Genomic DNA, 23,190 nt, shown 5'->3' with positions numbered 1-23,190 from the left:
ATGGGAATGAGTTTTCAGTTTCAGGCACCAAATCGAAATCTTTCTGTATCATCATCTCCCGTGTTTGATTTTGATGCCTGGCCAGTCATGTGTCCCATATGCATGTGCTTGCATACAAAAATAATAATAATAAATTCTACCAGTGTTATACGGTACTTTAGTCATGAATTAAATAAAGAGCTGTTCTAAACAGTATCCTGAGTTGGTATGATTACACACACACACCTTCCTATAGAAAGCTGCTGTTGATGGTTTCTGAGGTCACCCACATCTCAGTGTAAAAACAGCTGCAGGATACCCGTTCAGTGTGTAATCATCTACGTATTCAGTTAAGAGATGTTTAACTGATGTGCTGTAGTGTCTTGATAAATGGGACCGTTGTTATGAAGCTGATTATTTATTGAACAGCATCACAGTGCTTTAAAAGAAACAGCATGAATTTGCTACATTAATTCTCAGGCTTAGCTTCAGCAGGAAATCAGATGGCATTGATCTCACTCTGTCTACTCATTCTCACCCTGTTGTACCCCCTGAAAGGCTTCTCTGTGCCAGAACTTGTATTTTGCAGGTATGAACAGTGAGTCATTCATTCATTCAGTTAACCTGTCCGGACTTGAATATGACAACCACATCGCTCTAAGTTTTGAGAATACCAGAGGCAGGTTGACTGACTTTTGGATTGTAATGTTCCTAAGTGTCTATACACCACTGAGGCCATGCTGTGAGAGTTTGTTGGTCAGAACTTGGTTCAAAGTAAGTGTGGTGATGTGTGCCTGCCATCATGTGGTGAACACGGCAAACTGCATCCTCATTCCAAACACGGTATGGAGAAGATTCGTCTTTGGCAGGGTTATTCAGTTTGATGCAAACATGCTGCAGTAAAACACTCAATTCAGAGGTTTGTTTTATTTATCAGTGTTTAGACACAACTCTAGTGTCATTTATATTTCAAATTTACCATGCGAGATAAGTAAATATGCTTGAATATCAGTGCTCTCTAGAAACTGTCTCATTTTCCTTGCAACTCTTAAGTATGGATTGTCTTGATGCATGCTCTATTATCCAGGTGAATTATGAGAGAGAAATAAGAGTTATGAGAATTTGCATATTAAGGATCAAGGAACTGACTCCAGCCCGTTGTTCTTTCAGTGGGGCTGGTTTCAGTCATTATGCAAATGGACTTTTTAAAAGATTGGGGAAACCTGCAGTCAGCTGCGACAGAAGAAGTCACTCCCACTGAAAACGCTACGTCTAGATGAACAGAATCAACTTTTGGGGAAGTCTGGATTTTACCGTCCAATGGCAGTATTAAATATGGTGCTGAAATGCAAGGCGTTTTTCCTGAACTTGTTTTTCCAGAATAATACGGACAGTTTTTTAAACTTGAACCAAGTCATATATACCTGTCCCTGTTTGTGTAAGGGGGATATTGGTCATGATAGTAACAAGAGACAAAATAATAAGCAGTTATTCATGTAACTCCATTTTGTTTTAGTGAATAGTTATGGAAAAATACTGAGAATTTATCTTCCTTTTCTTCTACTACTACTAGTACTTTCATCTCAGAATTCTGACTTTTTTCTCAGAAGTCTGATTTTTTTCTAAGAATTCTGAGTCAGTCAGGAGTGAGCAATGAATTTTTTCCAGGAACCCCATGAGACTCAGTTCTGCTCTCATTAATTTTATTATTATGTGCTACGCCTTTACTAAGTAATCCTTTTTTTTTTTTATCCTTTCTTTCTTCTGAAGGTGTTAAATAGGCGTTTGGCCTCCATCAAGATAGAGGCTGATCGCTGCTTGAAGGACTCTTCTTTAAAGCCATCCTTCTGCTTGAGCTCTATAGAGAATGGACATGTTTACTGTGTTTTATTAGAGCCTTGTTTGCTGTTGTGAAGCTGCTCTGAGTTGTAAACCTGCTGGTGGCAGTGATGAAGGGGTATCAGATCACAAGCTGAGGGATCATCCATTTTGGTGTTAGTTCAATGCAGGAGGAGGACGCCTGAAACTGACAGATCGATCAGCAGACAGGCAGGAATTAATTTGTAATTGTTACAGCCGCCATCCATCAAGGTGAGGACTTCAAGTTGAGGACCGTGAAGGACATGTGAACAAAAAAACCAGTAAACTCCTTATGTGAGCCATGGCTCTTTGTTTACCTGAGCCAACCACCGGTTACATCCCCGAGCCTGTCAGATATTGTTGTCAACAATTAGTGCAAGTGTGATTTTCATCCCTGTAGTCAGTGTGTCGTCACTGACTTTGGTTGAGGTGCTTGGTTATTGAGATGTTTGCGTGTGTTTTCTCCTCTAAATAAATTAGGACTAAGTAGAAATTCTGAAAGATGATGGTAATTGCTTTAAGACCTTGACAATTTATGAGTTTGCAGTGAAAACATGAGCTGGTAACATTTGGAAGAGACATCTGATATTTGTTTGTACATCTTCAAAGCCTGGCTTCACCTTTTAAGTTTTTTTTTTTATATTGCTACGTCTAATTTTCTGAAGAAGACTTTTTATGGAGGGAAATTGTCTGTATATTTCCATGATAACAGATGCAACTCAAGGCCAGTTTGTTACCTTGCTTTGAAAGACTCCATGATTTCCCTTTCAGACGCTCATGATGCAGTTTTACGTTTCAATGCTGCACCTACAGAAGGCTACGAGAGAGACGTGGGAAACAAAACCACTATCCGCATCATCAACTCGCAGGTGAGTTAGCGTGAGGCCTTAAATGTAAATGACAGTGAATCCTTAAAAGAAACAGATTTAAATACAGTCATTTATATTTTCAGCTCACTATTTATGTAGCAAAGTAATGCCTTTAGAAGTGTATAAAGTGTATAAATGGTCAAGTGTTTCATCCAAATGACGATGAGTTCATTGTACTCAAATAATCTGAACTCAATGGTATGAACTGTTATTAGCAGATAGGCTAGGTCTTTGGAAAAAAACACCAACAGCTTCTTTAGTCTTTGTTTTGTGTAGTCTGTCTGGAGATGTTTAAACGTTTGCTATGCCTGGTCAAAAAATCATATTTGTGTAATCATATTTACTTGACAGGTTTTATGTTGGTATCTGCCTCCTAGTCTAATTTATAGTAGGCACATAAAGAGGTTCTCTCTGTGTTTTTATTTGTATTTTGGCAAAATAGTGACCATGCATCTGAATGATTGTGCTTTACATTTGAAAGTAAGACTTACATTTCATGTGCTGTGTTACAGATTTTGGCAAATCCTAGGCATCGGTTCAATACGAGCTCTATCTACAAGAATATAACTCTGGTGGCCTGGGACCCCGCACCTTATGCTGTCAACTTACACAAGGTATATGTGTTTTCACTTTAGCAGTTTCAGCAGATCATTGTCACACTAAGGTCGCAGTGAACCGAGAGAAAAGGAGTATAGGAACATTAAAGCGGGTCGTCTTAGGAAAGTAAACACAGTTATTGTTGTGTATGTAGCCACAAACACATATGGGAAAAGAAGCTTGTTAAACATCCCTCCACTAGTTGCCATGATGTCATCTCGTCTATCTCTGACTTCCACCTGCCCTTTAAAAGGTTTGATTCATGTTAGCAAATGTGTCCAAAACAAGATTTTATTCCGAGGCTCCTTTCCCCTTATCCTCCTCTCCATGCTTCCCGTTAATTGTTATTCAGTGAATGGCCTTATTGTTTGCAATTAAAATATATTTGCATGCAGCCTCTGCTTTCAGTGGTTTCATTTATCTGGTGAATTACATGAAATTTCTTTTTTTCATCATCGTTATTATTATTATTTTTATTTTTTTTAACGCTTTAATTAATTTTCTGAAGGACATCACCAAAACAAACAAGATCAGTTATATTCCTGCATTAACCTTTAGTCCTTTTAATCAGTGCTGTGCTGCTAGATTAGGTCTTTACATCAGAATATATCAGATTAAGTAAAGATTAAAAAAATGGCTGATTTGTTAGTTTATTACTATCCATGCAAATAGAGTTCAAGCGTGCGTGCAGTGCATTGTTATATAGCTGCAGTATTTGCCATACTGCTCACCCAACTGCTCACATAACCAGTAGACAGCACAGTAAAGAACAGGATTACTGGATGTGGACTGATGGGGTTTTAATAAAGAACACGATGCTCCACTGACACTTGACCTTTGTCTCTACATCCGTGTTTTCAATTCTATCCTCGCTCATTGTCAGTAGTTAACCTTTGGAAATACTGGAAGGTGTTGTTGCTGCTGTGTAGTTTCTTGTAGCTTTTAGCACCTCGCAGTGTGTCTGTCATGTAGCTTTCCTTCTCGTATATAAGTTTGTTCAGTTTATTTTTACTTTGTATCCCATGACACTCGCCAAATGATTAAATGTGTTACAATTATTAACTTTATTTAACTTAGATATAAGTAAACTGCTTGTTAATGCAAATATCTAACCAGCCAATCACATGGCAGCAGGTCAGTGCATTTATGCATGTAGACATGATCAACACGACCTACTTGAAGTTCAAACTTAGTGTAAAAATGAGGAAGAAAGCTGGGGTTTTGAATATGTGGTTATTGGTGGCAGATGGTCTGGTCAGACTATTTCAGAAATTGCTGAGCTACTGGGATTTCCGACACAACCCACAACCATCTCTAGGGTTTGCAGAGAATGGTCAGGAAAAGAGCAAATATCCAGTTTGGCAGTTCTCTGGGTGAAAATGCCTTCAAATAGAGACTGTTTATAATCAAGGTATGCAGAAGAACACACAACATGTCAAGCCTTGCCCAGATGGGCTACATCTGGTTTTGTGAATGTTATAGTGAGTTCATTAGGGGTGCTAGTGGTGATATATATTTTCAGTGATATAGCAGGAAATTAACTAGGCATATAATTATTTTCTTTCTCCTTCCCCCCTTATTTTTCAACTAACCTGCAGTTCACAAGAGCATAATAAACCTGGACATTCTGTTTTTGGTGTGCCACCCCAATATTTTTAGTGGCCCCCATATGGCCACCCATATGAAAAAAATCTGGAGGCTCCCCTGATAGTATACCAAAAAACAGCATTATATTTACATATATTATAAGTTGAACTGCTTACTTAACATGCCAGTGCAGTTACTAATTATTATCCAATGCATGGATTACAGTAACTTGCATTGTGTGTTATATAGTTTCTCAAAATATACATTCCCAGTAGTCGGGTCTTTATTTCAAAGCCCTTACAAAGATTTACATTAAAAGCCATTAATTCATAATATTCAGCTCTCATGAATTAGTGGAACAACTGTTATTTAATTTGGCTTTTAATGATAAACTACAAATTATGAACAATGATTTTATGCTCTCCTTTATTTCTGCTGTCAAACTGGAGATGGTACAACTGATGAAAATGGACATGCACACTCTTCCACGAATCCATTATGAGTACTTGGCACACCGATTACATCAGTTTTCTTATGATTTCATTTATCCAACTGTGATGTATCCCTACAGTACACTTGCTGTCTTCAATCACAGTATTGTTCTCTATACAGCTGTGCTGCACCGTGCGTCTAAGACACTTAACATTTTCAGGGATGTTTTGACAGCTTAAAATTTCAGTCAAACCACCTGATTGACTCCAGAGCCCTTCAATTTCCTGACCGGAAATAGTCTCTTACATAGTTTCAATGACTCTAAAGTTTTAAGCATAACAGTCATGCTACTGTAAGACAGCAGCTCACTGACTTTTCTGTTGAGAGGCTGACTTGTTGGTGGGAAATTATCAGTATGCACTAGGCTTGCATCTGCAAAAGGTCCTCACCTAAACCAGGATTTGTTCCGCACATGCACACACTTCCTGTCTGAGCATTTAGTGCAGCTACATCGATTTGTTCTGCCGCTATGATGTTATTTCAGGAAATTACATTTAATATGCTTTAGTTCTATTTTGTTAAATGCATACCCTGTAAGCTATACATTATTTATGTCCCTGGGTAACAACACAAACCTCACATGAATAAAACATAATCATCTAAACTGTGAAAGAAAGCATAAATACAATTCAAATGTATTCCAGAGCCACTCATCATGATACAGCATAAAACAGCAGTGACGGACGTTTATCTGTATGGGCGTTTTGTGTTTTTTTGCAATGTTCGCAGTCTGAAGATACATTTTACTAAACTTCAGCATCCATTCAGAGGAGTTTTTTGTCCAAAAGTTAGAGACTGACAGATGTTTGCAAAGGGCTGCACTCTATCTTTAAAGATCTTTTCCTTCTTATCTTTTGCTTAAGGGTTTTTTTTTAGCCTTTGAGATAGGGTGGTGGAAAGAAGACAGGAAACACACAGCCACGAGTCGATTCAAACTCAGGCCTCTGAAATAGCCTTATGGCATTTGGACCACCTGCTCAACCCAGTGAGCGATACTACTGTTGCTATTTTTGTATTGACTGCCATCTTCATTGTTTTGAATAGTAGAAAAATCCTCTAAATATCAGAAACATTTTTAATTATTGGAAAAAAAAATCACAGTGGCACGGTGGTTAGCACTGGTGCCGCACAGCAAGGAGGTCCTGAGTTCAATTCCACCATCAGGCTGGGGTCTTTCTGTGTGGAGTTTGCATGTTCTCCCCGTGTTTGCGTGGGTTCCCTCCGGGTACTCCGGCTTCCTCCCACCGTCCAAAGACATGCAGCTTGTGGGGATAGGTTAATTGGATAATCCAAATTGCCACTAGGTGTGAATGTGCGAGTGAATGTGAGTGCGAATGGTTGTCTGTCCCTGTGTGTTGGCCCTGCGACAGACTGGCGACCTGTCCAGGGTGTACCCTGCCTCTCGCCCTATGACAGCTGGGATAGGCTCCAGCGCCCCCCGCGACCCTGAAAAGGATAAGCGGAAGCGAATGGATGGATGGATGGAAAAAAAAATCACGTCTTATTCTTATCTGACTCATGATTTGAGATTAAATCTGTCTGCTGTGTTATCTCTCATCAGTGGTACACTAGTCCGGACTACAACCTGTTCGGTCCGTACATGGAGCACCGCAAGCTGCATCCTGACCAGCCCTTCTACATCCTTCACCCTAGCTATGTGTGGCAGCTCTGGGACGTGATTCAGGGCAACACAGAGGAGGACATCCAACCCAACCCCCCATCATCTGGCTTCATAGGTGAGTGCACACTCACGCATGTCTTGCATGCGTGCAGTGGTTGCACATGTGATGCACGTCTGTCCCTTCAGCTGCTTCTTTGTTGTTATCTTTGCAGATTGTTGCCTGCTCCTATAGCAGATATATATGCACACAAACACACGCACGCTTGTTTGCTGATAGTGTCACTGAATGCACAGTGACACCATCAGCAAGTGGCAGGATTATGCAAAATACCAACACACTCGAAACCAATATATTTAAACAAACAGGAATGTAGATATGCACTTCACCTTCCTGTCCTGTTGCACTGTGCATTCTTATACATGATGCTAGGAAAACGGTTGTCTTACTCTTGAAAAGCTGCACACATCCTGAACTCGCTAGGGAAAACTTTCCTGAAATTTCTTTAAGTAGTCTTCATTGAATAGTTGTCCAGGCTTCTTGAAAGATTTTCAAAGCTCTTCTTTGGATGTTGTATTTTTTTAGGCCTGCCAATTCTTGTTTTGTCCTCCACCTATCAAGTTTCCTCAAATTTCTCAAGGAAACACCGCACACAATGCTGAGATATGGCTATTTTTCAGCTAAAAGCTCTTTGAGAATCACCTTAGTGGGAAACATACTATTTTATGCTTATCAAACTGGCATTTTCCAGATTCGTCTGAAAAGATTCTGCTAGAGAAAAAAACGACACATTTTTGAAACAGGAAAGCAACAAAGACTCCACAAGAACACGAAATCTAAGTAGCATTCACGCTAGTGAGCAGATATTTGCTGTACAAAGGGAAAAACTTGCAAAAGCAGAAATAAAGCATCAGCTATAAAATATCTAAACAGCATATTAAAAAAAATAAGTCAATTCAAATTCAGCTGACTGCAGAGGGTTGCACATGAGCGCAGAGGAGAAACTGGTCACTCTTTAATCTAATTACACTTTTTTTTTAGCTTAATCTAGCAGCTCTGCTGCATCACAACCCAGGAATCTGCGCTTTGGTTTGCCGTGCATCGGGCGACCCACGTTACAGCTGGTTTTCATTGTGACTGCACTTGGTGATAATCTGTGAATCAGTCGCTGATTACACAGCTTAAATGGAAGGCAAAAGAGCTTTACACTGGAGAAACAAAACCCTGCTGAAGTGTTAGGCATGACTGCCTGTATTTAAAATGTCACAATGTTCCTTGGAGGACTCTGTTGTTTATACTTGTCATGTTACTTTAAATTAGACTGTTTTCCACTCAGCTGAGATTTTGACCTTCAGGGGGAAATAAAAAGCCGTCACCCATCTGTTGCTGTTACAGGATGTTTCTCCATCCTTTTTGGTTTTAGACATTGGCGTTTTGTCAAAAGTGATTAAGAAAAACGTATTATTTTCTGTTTTGTCCTCATTTGCACCTCTTTCATTTAGGAAATACACGAGCACAGGGCTATCCGGTCGTTAAGTGATGACGTGACGAATCCTACTTCCGGGCCTAAAGTAGTCTGCGTTTAATATGGCTTTTGTGTTGTTAACATGTTTAATGTTTTGTATTTTCTTCTATTTAAGCTCAAAAAGCTCCTAAAACAGTCAGTGATCACTGTTGACCTCCCTCGGCTTTTATTACCGCTAATCATTTATTTAAGTTCAGTTTTTAAAACCTTAGGATGTAACTACAGCCCAGCCCATGCAGCAGTATATGAATGACTAACCTCGTATTGAGGATGGATTATCTCAGTTGTTCTCCTGGCTGAAGTTTGGTCCTTTTACAGCATCCTGCCATGCGATTACATTTGTTCCTGACCACCGAGAACACTCACGTTTTAATTTGTTTCCAAAACCCCGCAGTCAGGACATGCTATATTGTATTTAGATAGAAGCTAGCGAGCTAACTTCTAACTCCGTTAAATGTCATAAACTCCGTTTTCATGGATGCCTGGATGTTAAACTCAATTGTTACACCTGGTAGAGCAGAACGCTGATCATTTTATTAAAGATGAAAGACTTTAGACAGTTTTTCAACTCTCAGTAATGCCATAGTGATCGTTTGATATATGGACCTGCAGCGGAGTTTAGGCCCAGACACGGCTAGTGACGTCAGACTTAACGACCGGATTAAGAAAAAGTTCCTTTTGCTTTTTATAATATTCACAATGTCACACCATCCTCCAACCTAATTTACGATGCATGATACAACGTTCCTTTTTCAGCAGCAGACATTTTTATTAAATCAATTGAATCCAGCAATAAAATACAGTTAAACTGGTGACGATAATGTTATTTGTAATACCCAGCATTTCTGAACAGACTACTCTTAAATTGAATTTCATCCGAGTCACAATTACAAACACAATTTGACTTAACTAATAACACAGTGCTTTTCTTGTTTTTATTGAATACACTGAGCAGTCAGCTGCATCGCAGACTGGAAAAAGTAAGCAAAGCTTTTGTTGTGGCTTATTTTTTTGCTTGCAGCCTCTTGAAGAAGCACCAACCTCAATCACATATTTTCTGAAGGTCCTGAATGGCACTGCACAAAAGTGAGGAGGAAAATGACTCATCAATATTTTCTGCAACTCTATGTCAGTGGGTTGAGGTCTGAGCACTCTGACCTCACTTATAACTTCCTTAATCTTGAGCAGGTCCTGGTCCATTATAGTTCTAGATTTACAAAAGCAGTAAAATACTGATATCTGCTTTGTGTCTTGCAGTTGTCATTTAAGTAAGGCCAGCTAAATGTAATCAGTTTCCCTAAATTTGTGCATTGTGTTTCCCAGATATGCCCGTAATTTCCATCAGTCATCAGACTGGAATCCTTTTTCTGTGGCTGGCCATACTGGATAATCATTTTGAAACACTGGCCCTTTTATTCTGGAAAGAAGGTGAAATCATACCTGCAAAAACACCTGCAAAGAAACAACTTTGTAAGACCAACTAAATCATAACCAAAGAAAGCACAGCACAAACACAAAAACGAACACAACTCCAATAAACGCCTTCATGCAGAACAAAACTGAAGTACACGCATGATAAAAGTAATAAGGATAAGGTTCTGGGGGCTTAACCTTTCGTATTCTTCAACATTTAAAGCCAAAGCAGCAGGAGGAAAAGAGGAAAAGCAGAGTTAAATGATGATTACGTCAGTCTCCTTGCTGATCAAATCACAAGTCTGCGCAGTGACCTCCCCATTTACAGTGACACAGCAACTGAAAAGCAGCAAGGAACAGGCGCTGTTTTATTGGGTTTTTTTTTACTCTTTGTTTAAAATGTAAATTAAAAAAAGATCCTGTAGTTCAAAAAAGAAATTTGGCCTTTTTAAACTGTAGGATGAAAACTAAGAATATGTAATATACTGAAATATATTATATATAATATATACTGAAATTAATGTAATGCATACACATCAGTTCAGAAACAGACTAAAACCTTGTACCCACCACAGTGACGGTGCCCTTTATTAAAAAATACATATTTTTAATAGATGCAAAAATAAGTTTGAATGAAGTTCTTACCTTTTTTTTTGCATGTACTGAACAGGAGAAGGTGCGTGGTGGATGATAAAACTGATTGATACCAACATGTCTGGTTGCATCACACATGGGTGTACATATATGTGTGCATTTGCATACTTTACATGCATTTCTGTGGTCGTTTAGCACTTTTGTGTTATGTATAGTAAAAAAAAAAAGTTTTAAAAGGGCACATTTATGGTCTACAAATACAAGTTTACACATAACACGAAAAAGCACATCTACTTTCTCAAAGCTCTTGTCCACAGTCCACTGGAGTTCACATTCTGGGTTATTAGTGCTTCATTGTGATCGCGGTGATTCCTGTCTGATTAATGCTCATGTTCAGGGGGTGACCTCTGGAGGGTTTGTGTGCTTGGTGTCTGCGGTGCTGTAGCACTGGTTGAGAGCTTCGGTGGAGATCTGGGTGGTGCAAGCCACCGTGTTGCTGTAGACGCGCCGGTTAAGGTGGATTACCGTAGTCTTGGACGGCATCGAGGTGTCGCCTTTCTCCGATGACCAGCGATCGCAGTGAAACAGAATCAGGAAACACCTGTAAAACTGAGAGGGAGAGGAAAATAGTGGAATCACTGCACACTCACAAGCAGGTGAAGGTGTTTTACAAACAGTAAACTGAACTGAAGCATTTCTCACATATAGTAAAGAAAAAATTATTTGCATAGGGAAATGGTGCTGTCTGGATAAGTATGCAGGGTAGTGTATACAAAAGTTCACTTGGTGGCTGTAAATTTATTGGCCACAGTATTCTGTCAGGGGTGAAATCGAACATCGGACTTTTTTCTGCTTTGCACTCTGGGTCAGTGGCAGGTTAAAGAGCATTCAGCGTTTGCTCTCAGTCTGTTAGATATCTGTGTTCTCCATTGTTTTAAGGTCTTGAACAGTTCAAGACTGGAGTGCATATGCAAATGAAAATGGCCTAATGGTGTGTTCAGACTGACCGAAATTGTTGGTTTGCTTTTTGGAAACCACAAATATTTTTTAGCCAACACCAGAAGCAAAACTGCAAATAGAAGAAGGCACTTTCAGCTGTTCTCTTATTTCCCAAAGAATCTCCATGGCGACTGGATCTGCATATTTTGATTTGGCAAAGATTTTATATCCTTTCATACTCTTCCTGACAACAACCGCCTTATTTATCCAGGCTGGGGACTGACAGCAGGAGTACACTAGTTGTAACCCCCTTTGGACTTTTTCTAAAACACTATACCACAGAGCCGCTAGAAGGAGAACTTCAGTATGATTGAGAACTCATTTATGATGTTGCCAAATTTTCTCCAAGCATTCTCCTTTTTTTTTTTTCTGCTGCACAAATATGCCTTTACATAAACTCTATGTGTAATCTAACTGTAAATAATTCCTTTAATGTTCCCAAATTGAAAACAAAGTGATGCTTGGGAAAAGAAAAGGATCTGTTGTCATGGTAAAGCAGGTTACCTCCAGCACTTGGCGCTTCATTTCTTTGGAGGTCTATAGCACAGAACTTGTTAGGGTCTTATGACATCCTTAGGATCTTGTGGAAGTGACTCATCCATCCAAATTACAACTCTGTCATCAGTAACTCATGTTTTTCAGCTTTGCCTTCATATTAATGGAATACAGTTGTTAGGGGGAATATAGAATTCTAATAATGCCACAGACCACGGAGTCAAACTTAGCCCTCAGTCATGATGGCAGCTCATCTGTTGGTACCTTACCGTTGGAAGTCTTGCTGCAGCTCTCCCCACTTCAGGTTTTGCACAATGGGGGAGTGGAGAGGTCTCAGAACATATCACCAGCCATACCACCAAATATAATTACTGCGGAAGGGATAATTATTCTCTCTGACTGAAGAGTCCTTGCTAAAATATATGTATGAGGTCACTGTTCTTTGTTTTAGTTGCATTTCACAGCGTAAGAAAAATCCAGAACTTGCTGAAGCAGGCAAGGTCGAAGTCTTCATATATTATTCACAGTGTTATAGTTTTCTCCTCCCCTCTTTCAGCACAGTTGAGCTTCACATTTAGTTTCTGCTTGTCCTTTGCACATTTTCAGATCTAATAGAAATTTGTCAAGTTTGTGTTAAATTCCTTTTCCGAAGACGTATCGAATGCCCGAAAGGCTCGCACACCTTTGATAATCAGATGTTTCCCACCAGGCCGTGTATTTATTATCGGCCCACGCTGATAGCGACCTTTACGAAAACTGAAAGGATTTACCTTATCTCCCGGCTTTAAGAGTTTCTGTTTTGTGAATGTCACTCCCCGGAGCAGATGAAATAAAATGGATGTCATTAACTTCTCTTTGGCCATAAGATTAGATTTTGGTTTTACCAGATTGCTTCCAGGTGTGAATGTGTGTTTTGACAGTGGTCCTGGGGGACTATTTCCTTAAAAAAAAAGAGAGAATAAAAGACAGGAACAGAAGGTTTTAGTGTTGTATTTTATAATTATATATGTTATTTTTATGTTCTAATAATTTTGTAATGGTTGGACCTCAAATGTTTGGCTAAAAAGTTGAACTCTAATTTAGTTGGCAAGTGTGTGAAAATATTTATTTTCTCCCGTATGCTGACATTGCAGGTATCCTCCTGATGATGGCGCTATGCGAGCAGGTGCACGTGTACGAGTACATTCCCTCCATGAGGCAGACGGACCTGTGCCACTACCACGAGACCTACTATGACGCTGCGTGCACACTGGGTGCCTACCATCCTCTCCTCTATGAGAAAAGCCTGATCCAGCGAATCAACATGGGCCCCGTGAGTGACCTCGAGAGGAAAGGACGCGTCACTCTTCCAGGCTTCAGCACCGTGAACTGTGACATCTGATATATGAAGCCTGGCCTCATGAGCCCGGACGTCACACACACGAACACGCACACACTTCTGGCCTTTTCAGGCTGACCATGGGAGAGGTGCAATAATGCCCCTATGGACAAGGAGGTTGAAGCTTGCAAGTTTCAAATAAAACCCGTAAAGAGCATAAGCCATAGCCCTCCAGGGACGGATAAACATAGAGGTTTCTGAAAGACCTTGTCTTTATTACGATGGTATACTTGACCAGAGGCTGGAAATTAGAGTCTCCAGGGTGGAGCTGAAAAATAAAATAAAATAAAATATAATATCAAATTTCTCTCTGCTTTAGCTGAGCCACGTTAGCTGTGGAGCTGACTAGGGTAGCAACTGATCTTGTTTTAGGTAGGCAAGTGAGTTTTTAATAACTGGGTGTGTTTCCAGTGATGTAAAATCTGTGTTTCTCAGTACTATGGATGGTTTTCCACTTTAAGGAACTGTCACTCTTTATAATGGCGAATTGTATAATTATTTTTTTTATATATATATATACTGGTCCAAAGGGTTGTGAATAAACAAATCATCCATGTTGAATGTCATAGGTACACAAACTCGACGCAAACGTACATGCAGAAGAATGCAAACTAAAAGAAAGATGAGAGGAGCTGTCAAAGCTATCACGTTACTGTACATATTCTTGCAAAATCATCATAATGAGGGGTTGATTTCATACTACTGAGCTTATTACTGAATTATTGTTCTGTGCACGCTGACTGATAACCACCAGTTTGTCACGTTTTGGGGGTTTTTTTTGGGGGGGGGGGGCATTTGTGTACTTAAATCAGAGTAAACGGGGCCAAAACAGAACAAACAGGTACTCAGAACAGCCGTGACCCTGTGCCTAGCAGTCAGCTGAACACTTTCCTCGGGTTGCCTTGTGACTGTTCAGACACATGCAGTACACACTCTAGCGGGACTGCAGTACCAATCAGTTCGATGTGTGGAGCAGTAGACTTTCCGAAGTGATGAACATCAGGGGATCCTCCGCTCTGCCTCAGCAATCACCAGCCCCTGTTTGTGACAGTCAGTTCACTCTCTATTGAATGTAATTTTAACACTGCGTGTTGTGGCCAAACCCTTGCTGGAGCTCATCTCTGCAGGGTTATTTCTTTATTGCGTAACAGCATGAAGTGCATTCCCTACAACTATAAATGTCTCATATTTTCTGAATCCTCTGGTATTAGTCTGTGCCTACCCGCAGCTCAGAGTAGAGACAATTATGAAAAAGGAATTTGGACCTGTACTAACCTCGGATTTACTTTGTCTCCAAGGTAGGGTGGATTTTATGTTTACAGAGTGCCGTGTCTTCAGCGAGCTCGAGGTATTCGGTCTGTGGGAATGAGAGCATCTTTTTTTCTTTGTAACAGATTGATCTTGTGCCATTCGTTGTGGTTTGTTGAAAGATATGAAAACATAATAGAAATGTTGCTTTAAATAGAATGATGTCGCTCTTCAGTAGAAACACTAGAGCATAGTATCACTTAGATAATAGCTGGTGTTAACAGGAGCTGGATAATGTCTGGAATTTGTCAGTATTTACCAAAGGACATAAGCTTTTTTTAAACCCCCCCCCTGAAAAAAAACCCATCTTTTACGACTTAGACAGCTAAAGACATGAGCATTGATCCTTATTTTAACCATGTTTAAGACCAGTTACTACCACTGGTGTTTTTTTTAATTAAAGTATTTATGTACTGTAAATTTTGATATTATGCATTTATGTTTACCAGATTTAATAATCAGATGGCAATTCAGTAAATTACATGGATGACAAAACTACTGCATCACATAAAGGGAATTTCTGTAAATCAAGAATTTGCTCATTCTCACAAGAGCTTTTTCTTGCACTCGTGTAGCTGACTCAGTTGAAGTTTTATAAAAATATTTTGAAGTTTTGTTGTGGACACATTTCTTTTCCAAACCCCCAATACTTGCTTTATGTCCAGACAAGTCATTCGACTTTTCAATTAATTAAATTAGTAGCTGTAGAAGGTGTATGACAAATATTTGGGTCATTTTGCAAAAATGTTGTGTATTTTATTTTTTTCAAATCTCCCACTTTAATTTTGAGTTGGTGCACAATATCCCCCTAATTTCTAGTTAACAATGCAACATAAAATCTTACGCCCACATACCTAACAACTAGACGTGATTACTATATGGAGGACATGATCTTTCTCTTAGAGCTCCAAAGCTGACAGAGTTGGTGAATATCAACCGACAGAGCACAAATAAATGAGGCGCCACTGATTGTTCTGTAGAAACAAGCAACATTTCTTTGTGCAATGCTACGAGTGTGTTCATCTGTGCCTGCTAGAAATCGAATCTTAGTTGCTTTGTCCGGGTCGCCGTTTACACTCCGGAAGCACCGTTCACTGTTATCGTTGTGTTAGCATGTTTGCCTTTGCAGGTGCTTGTTGGGGTTTGATTCCGTGTTTGCAGCAGTGGATATCGGTCTCTAGCCTGGCCACAGTTTGCACTTCACCATCACATCCATGTCCCTTTGTGCAATAATTTGGGAAATCTGCGCACACCTCTACACTCTGCCATTTTTGTTCCCACACATGAGCACACTTGAAAAGGCATTTTTGTTGGTTTTTCCCCCCTATTTGCTCAAAAAAATTAAGAATGTTTGTAATGTGATTAACAACTTGTTGTTTTATTTGTAATGTTATTACTGAATTAGCTCAGTAATGCCAAACATTACAGCAATAGTGACAAATGTAATGCGATTGCAGTAACGCATAACTTTGTACTGTGCAGTACACCCAATCCTGACTGTAACAGAGATTTTAATGTATAGAGGAGGTAGTTTAGATGCTTAATAAAGGACTTATGATTCATTTTAAACAATGCAGGTTTTTTCGCTCTGCTGTACGTCTTATAATTGCGATAAACGATAAAATGTGCTTGTGATTGTAGCACACTGAAGGTGTGAAAGCCCTGAACATATTGTACATGTGCATTGTAGTAACAGGTTACTTTCCAATGCACAGAGCATGCAATTCAGGAGCAGGGCTAGGTCTTAAACTGTCTGTGCTGTACTGTGATGCAAGTAGGCACCATTGTCTTTAATGTTGCGAAAGGCATTCGTGCTTGCAAGGTTTTCTTTTACTGAAGTGATGTTTTGCAGATTTTATTGCATGCTTGTGGATCACATTCATCTGCAGTGCGGCTATCAGCCGCTCCATGGAAGTGCTTGATCAGGTGCAATGCCTTCTGGCTACTTCATCTTTGCATCTTTAATATTGTGCCAAATCCCATCTTTAATTGTGTTCCAGTTTGGGTGGGTTATTCATGGGATGAGGACTCAGAGTAACAGTAGGACTTCTTAGGTGCTTCTTTCTGCAAAAGTCGAGCTTAACTGAATTTTGTATTCTTTTTAAGATGGGACATTGTAGTCAAACTTGACATTAATGTTCTTTGGTAGTGAAGTAGTGAGTTGAAAAATATGTTTGAAGACATGCGTGTAACATTTACCACTTTGAGCCTCTTTCTGTCTGCTCTTTACTCTCGAGGCCTATTTTTCATGTCGAGTTTTTAACAAGTGTTGTGGGGATTTCTGTACCACACTGCCTCTGAAGAATTGTTTAACATTTGTTCTTTCTATAGCTACCTTTTTGCAGTATTCTTCAGATGAGGAAGAGGAAAGGAGTGAGTAATGAGAGTGATTGTTCTGTTTCCCTTTTAAGAGCCTTAGGGCATTCTTCTTGATTTTTTTTTTTATTTCTCTTTGGTCAGTGAAATCTCTTGATATTACACTTGAATTGATATTTAAATCAAGCAGTTCTATGATTTCAGCTGTTGTTTGTCTTTTTCTACTGTGTAAATAAAGCTGTTGTACATGTTCAAAACTGTTTTTCAGAATTATAACTCTTGATTTTAGGTAAGACACGCACATGCACATAATAGCGACTTACCTGTTTGTTCATAAGTATATAGATGAGGGGGTTGATAACGGTACTGCTCTTGGCGAGCAGTGAGGGAACTACACTGGCCACGGGGCTAATGATGTTGGGTGGGCCAAATGTTGCCATCATTGCCACGACACCATAAGGCATCCAGCACAGCAGGTAGCAGGCTGCAGTGGTCAGCACCATGAACAGAATGTGGTACTCTCTCCTCCGGGCTGCAGTCTTTCGGATCTTACCCACCTGTGAATAACGGAACAGGAGAGAGAGGGAAAAAAATATTTCTGGAAAATTTTGATTTGAATTTCCTGACGTGTGTCTTATATCTAAGAAACATTAAAATTACTTTTTCACTGCTCTCATGTAGTAATCACAAACAAAATGCAGCAGTAGCTCACCTGGCTCATGAGTCATCACAAATCTTACACTGAAAAAAAGGGATTGGCCATCTCTTGGGTTTATGTAAGCATCTTGCGTGTATTTAACACAATTGCCTCATGCTTTAAAGTTAAGTGTAACTATATAGTGTAGAAACTACATGATATGCAGAGAGGGTAGATTAAATTGTTCATATCATGTTCGAGTGAAGTAAGTCAATGATATATCAATGTTAAATCTCGCGACACTGCACGGGATTTCAGTCTCGAGCACTTTGGATCGTGTATTTGAGGAAGGCATCCATCTCAGTCAAGTCGGTATACCGAAAAAAGTAAATTGGGTGGTTGTTACATTAATAAAGTCTACCTTGTAATTTGAACACAAAAATTTCATGTTTCTATCTTGAACGTAATTAAATCATGTAGGATCTGTATGAAATTCAACAACTTAATTTGTTCTTGTTGAGATAACATGATACAATCTAGTAAGAGTGGTTAGTTGCTGGACTCGTGAAATTCACAAGATCGCAGGAGACTTCAAACTGCAGGAAAATCACTGGAGTTATAAGAGGCAGACAACTACACACACACCACGTGTATGCTTTTGCTATTTATTGTGGTTTAACCTGTCAAGGACAAAAACATACAGAAAATTCTGCATCAAGCCTTAGAAATCATAGCTTTCCTACTTTTGTTAACCCTGGATTGGTGGCATGGTGATTAGTGCTGTTGCCTCACAGCAAGAAGGTCCTGGGTTCAAATCCACAATCTGGCTAGTTTGCAGTGGTTTCTCTCTGGGTATTCTGGTTTCCTCCCACAGTTAAAAGTCATGCAGTCATTAGAGTTCGGTTAGGTTAATTGGTGATTCTAAATTACCTGTGAGTGCAAATAGTTGTTTGTCTCTATGTGATAGACTGGTGAATTATCCTGACATATTTTTAGATATATTGGCAAGTGTTTGAAAATGTCTCTTTTATAATTATAGTTTTCTGGGTGCAACCATTTAATTTTCAATCCCATGAGAGCCCACTGATTAAAATTAATAGCAAGGGTGAGTATATATGTACTCTTATACCTCTTATATATATAAATATACCTCTTTTCCACCAACACAATGTCAGTACTGGTGTGGACCTAGTTCCTCCTTATTGAGTGGTGAGAACCATGCAAACTTTGACAGGTTTGACAACTGAGGATTATTTAGGATTACAAGCAGAAGTTGGGATAATTTCTGTGGGGAATAAAATTGTGGTGAGCTGTCTGCCAGTCGTTTTTAGTGGAAATGCACGGATGTCTAGATTGGGCACTGGCACAAGCACTGTGTAAGTGAAAAAGCCATATATCTCCTTATCACTCTAACGCTGCTGGTCGATTGTTAAAGGTGTAATGAAACATATTCTAATTTGAATTCGTGATTATGTGACTAGATTTATATGTGCTGAAATGTAGCTTCTCTTTGCAGGAAGTTAGCTAGAGCAAAGGGAGTGATGCACATGGTGTTTTTTTAACACTTGTGACTTGGACACATATTTCAGTAAGTAGTTCATTTATTATTTCTGTCTAGTTTTGAGTGTATTTTATAGTGTTTGGCAGTTTTCTGATGTTTTTATTTGTGTCTAATTTAACAAAGCTAATTTGAAGGTGCTATCCTTGGTAAGCTAGCTCTGTTAACTGTTACTGAAAAAGTAGAGCACTCACAAGTTTTTATTAGTATCATTAACATTCTATCACAGTGTACATATAGTAATATGTGTTTTTTTCTGTATTCAGTTTTATTTTTGTGGTAATTCTTCATTAAACATTATAAAGTTTCAAAGTAACCAAGGACTTATAGTTTTATTGAAATATCAAAGTGTTAGCTAGCTTTCTACCTCTGCCAGAAACCTGCTATGAGGATTGCATACCAAACAGTTAACACAGTGAGGAAATTGTGTACTACTGAAGCAGCAACTTTAGAAGACACTATAGTTGGTATTGCCAAACTGCTTGGCCACCCCACTGTACACCATATGATGACTACTAGTTAATAACATTTAGTATATGTTTGTGATTTTTTTCCTCTTATATAGAGAAACACCTCTGGGGTCTGTCTAGTTTGACTGATCCAATGTTAAAATCTGTCTTCTTGATGCGATTAGGAAATGACATCAACAAGGAGCCAGAGTGTCTTGTGCTTCCATTTGATGCCCATCTGCTTTCCCCTCAGTATGTTTCAGCTTTTAACTGATTCCTTTGTCCAATATGTGTCATTTTAGCCTTGTGTTTTTTGCATGAAATCTTTAATATGTTAATGAGCAACACAGAAAAAAACAGCATAGACTTTTCAACATCTTGAAACTTCGGCAGGACATAAGGACGATAAAAGCCTGGAGGAGTAAGTTTCATGACAGTACCTGACCTCCTTTTTTGATAACACTATTGATGAGTATTGATGTTTTTCCATAAAAAAAATATCACATTTTAATTCATCTGACCACAGCTTCCCTCAGAATTCTCTAAATGGGCTTTGTTTTTTGTTGTTGTTTTTTTGCATGGCAAAGCTTTCATTTGTGTTGAACTGTGTTCAATGACGATAGATTTCTGAAGTCTTCCTGAGCCTGCAGTTATTTATACTAGAGTTTGTTCTGTTTGTAATACCTATCTGATTTAATGCAACCTGAACTTATTAGGCTGGAAACTGGTGTCCTGACGAAGGAAGGTCAGTGTGTAAAATGTTATGAACTTAACAGCTCATTTAAAGTTAAACAAAAGTAATGAAACTGAAATAAAACCAGTTTATCTCATATGATCCAAACATAGATAATTATACTTGGAGGGGATTTGAAAAACAGCTGCTTATTGATACCAGGGGGTCAGTCTGAGTTCCTGAAGTGCTTTAAAACCACTATACTAAAGCAACCTAAAACAAACCCAAGAAGATGGTTGAGTAGCTTAGGCTTTGTCTGAGTCATAATGCTGTGATAATCCTCTGCTACCCTCCTGTTGCTCTCAGGAATAAATCTAAAGCAACGGGAGAGGAACAGCTTTTATTTATTTATCCAAGACAAGTGAAGTCACTCACTTAAAAATAGAAAAAAAATACCCATGAACCAATCACCAAAGAAACTGTGATTGGTTGACTGATTCCCCACAAACCATGTGTTACGTTTCTTTGCTTTTATTTTTATGTAAATGAGCAGAAGGCATGAATATATTGCAACTCATCAGTAAACTCATCATAAACATCTGTGTTCTATGAATATGACTGTGGTGGGAACGTATCTTCTAGCAGCACTGCTCTGTTCCATTAGCTGTGTGGAGTAGCTTTAACTTTGATGGGATAGATATCTCCTTGATTTATAGACTGTCAACCAAATCTGACATGTACTGTTGATGTATTTAGCCAGAAACTTCTTCAATCAAACTTCATTGTAGCTTTGCAGAAAATCTCATTGATGTCAGATTATGTCATCTGTCAGATTTTATAACTTCTGTCTGAGAGATAGCTCAGATGGATGTGGAACATGTCAGGATTTTAAATTTGACTGACAGAAAAAACGTTTACCTTTCCAATGTGATTCCACATGAACAGAACAAATGGGAAAGGCTAAATGTTTTCAGGTGTATTCTAGATTTTCAGCAAGTTTCATGCAAATAGATCAGTGTGCAGTAAAAATCAGAAGACTTTTGTTTGCAGTGCTGCTCTATTTTAAATTTACTAGAAATTTATACTGTTCAGAAAAACTAAACAGTTTTGTTGACGGGTAAATACATCAGCTAGCTTTTATTTTCTTTCTTTAAGTCAGCAAAAATAAAAGAATGGGCAGATCTGAATATTTGATGGTTGATTACAACAACTTTATTGACCTTACATGCATTTCACGCTGGGGACATTTATTTCTGAAAATAGCCCTGCTGGGACACGACAGATTAGGTGACCCGGTGGGTCCTCAGAGAAAAGTTGATAACCCCACAAAGACTTGTGATAATGAAAATCTATCCAGTTGTCCAGTGCACAAAACCTACCCCTTCCTCTGTCTTACATGTTAGTTTTATCTTAGCAGAGATCTGTTCATATGAAGCTCTGAAGCTTTGTCACCTTTGTCAGTTATTAAAAAGCAAAAAAGCTCTTTTCAGCCATGTTTGACATCTGCAGTGTTTGGTGTTCAAAGGTGCAAAATCACTCTAAGCAACTTGTAGCTTTATTTTTGACACCTTATTCCTAAAAGAAAAAACAGCATAGACATTCACATGTATGCAGTTAATGTGTGACTAAGTGTCAGTGTCTGACAGCTCGTGTGTGTACCTGTTTGACTGCCCAAAGCAATCTGCTGTAGCAGTAGATCATCACTATGACAGGCAGACCCAAGCAGAAAATGAAGAGGCAGATGATGTAGGCGTGCGATTGGGCACTGTTAGCAGTCCAGGACACAGAACAGCTTGTTCCTGCCCCCTCTATGCCATAGCTGCTCCAGCCCAGTAGGGGGGGCACTGTCCAGAACAAGGAGTACAGCCAAGAGCCCCCAACGGCTATTAGGGGCTTACGGTAGTCTGGCCCACGCTTGTTGTAAACAGTAAGGGTGCTGTAGCGGTCGTAGGAGAGGATCACCAGAGAGATCAGCGAAACTATACCTGAGAAAGACAGAGATGTGGAGGCGTGAGGCAGTGGGGGTAGGATGTAACTGGCTCAAGAGGGCAATAAACATTTATACAGTTTATAATTCAATAAATTGCAACAACAGGCAGTCATAAAAGTACAGAAAACAATATTATATGATCTTAGTCTTTAATGCTGATTGTTCTTGAAAAAACACTCACTTAAAAGTGAGGAAATCTTAAAGGTGATTGCAAGGTACATGAATTTTTGAGCCAATAAACTTTCACCAGAATCACAAAAGCCAACAGCATGGTACTCGTGGGAAATTCACGAGAGTACCAAATCAATAGCTTTAATCGATTTAGGGTCAGGTCTTTACAAAATATTGTGCCGCTGTATAAAAGAAATAAAGATTGGAAGATTTAATTAAAAACAAACAAAATGTTCACTACAATCAGTGAGAAACACTTGTTCATCTTAGCTTCAAAATGCACCTCAGTCAAACTGAAATATTTGTGAGAATGAATCTCAATCACAGTGACTCATTGTGTCTGATCTTACCTGCAGTCAGTTGGGATTTAGACACTGTGCTAATGGATTGTCACAACAAGTGTTTCAACAAACAGCCACCTTCATTGTGCTAATTAATTAAAAACATTTCTTTGAGGTGTACCAAAGACTGTGCACATCTTCATTTAATATCATTCACGGAGAAATTAATTACATTTGGATAATCACTGTCAAATATAAAGCCTTGTGTTCTTATTAACCTTGCCATTTTATAATAATCTTAATAATTATAATATTTTTTGTGACGACACTGACTTATCTGTAGAGACAACGAATTTTAAGAAGTGACTGCTTGGCCATTGAGTCTTCATCTGTTCATGTG

The 23,190-nt window shown here is 38.9% G+C and overlaps 2 protein-coding genes across 5 annotated transcripts in view; one reads left to right on the top strand and one right to left on the bottom strand.

The window, feature by feature from the left end:
* st6gal2a (ST6 beta-galactosamide alpha-2,6-sialyltranferase 2a) overlaps nucleotides 1-17,293 on the top strand; it is a 41,297-nt gene extending 24,004 nt beyond the window's left edge. For all 4 annotated transcript variants that reach the window (XM_084909003.1, XM_084909005.1, XM_084909004.1 and 1 more), the window contains 4 exons: nucleotides 2,611-2,708; nucleotides 3,221-3,322; nucleotides 6,946-7,120; nucleotides 13,163-17,293. In XM_084909003.1, the coding sequence (XP_084765129.1) occupies nucleotides 2,611-2,708; nucleotides 3,221-3,322; nucleotides 6,946-7,120; nucleotides 13,163-13,410 (623 nt within the window). In that variant the 3' untranslated portion in view covers nucleotides 13,411-17,293. The remainder of the gene's footprint in view (nucleotides 1-2,610; nucleotides 2,709-3,220; nucleotides 3,323-6,945; nucleotides 7,121-13,162) is intronic.
* Nucleotides 8,082-23,190, bottom strand: part of tmtops2b (teleost multiple tissue opsin 2b) — a 31,157-nt gene continuing 16,048 nt past the window's right edge. The window contains exons 2-4 of the mRNA XM_084909007.1: nucleotides 22,008-22,333; nucleotides 17,355-17,588; nucleotides 8,082-11,144 (exon numbers count right to left, since the gene is read on the bottom strand). Of these exons, the coding sequence (XP_084765133.1) occupies nucleotides 10,929-11,144; nucleotides 17,355-17,588; nucleotides 22,008-22,333 (776 nt within the window). The 3' untranslated portion in view covers nucleotides 8,082-10,928. The remainder of the gene's footprint in view (nucleotides 11,145-17,354; nucleotides 17,589-22,007; nucleotides 22,334-23,190) is intronic.

This window comes from Perissodus microlepis, chromosome 16, assembly GCF_051167445.1.
Source record: "Perissodus microlepis isolate ML-2025 ecotype Zambia chromosome 16, ASM5116744v1, whole genome shotgun sequence".
Lineage (NCBI taxonomy): Eukaryota > Metazoa > Chordata > Actinopteri > Cichliformes > Cichlidae > Perissodus > Perissodus microlepis.
The sequence above is the reverse complement of the archived record's forward strand: the minus strand, read 5'-3'. Positions and strand labels throughout refer to the sequence as shown.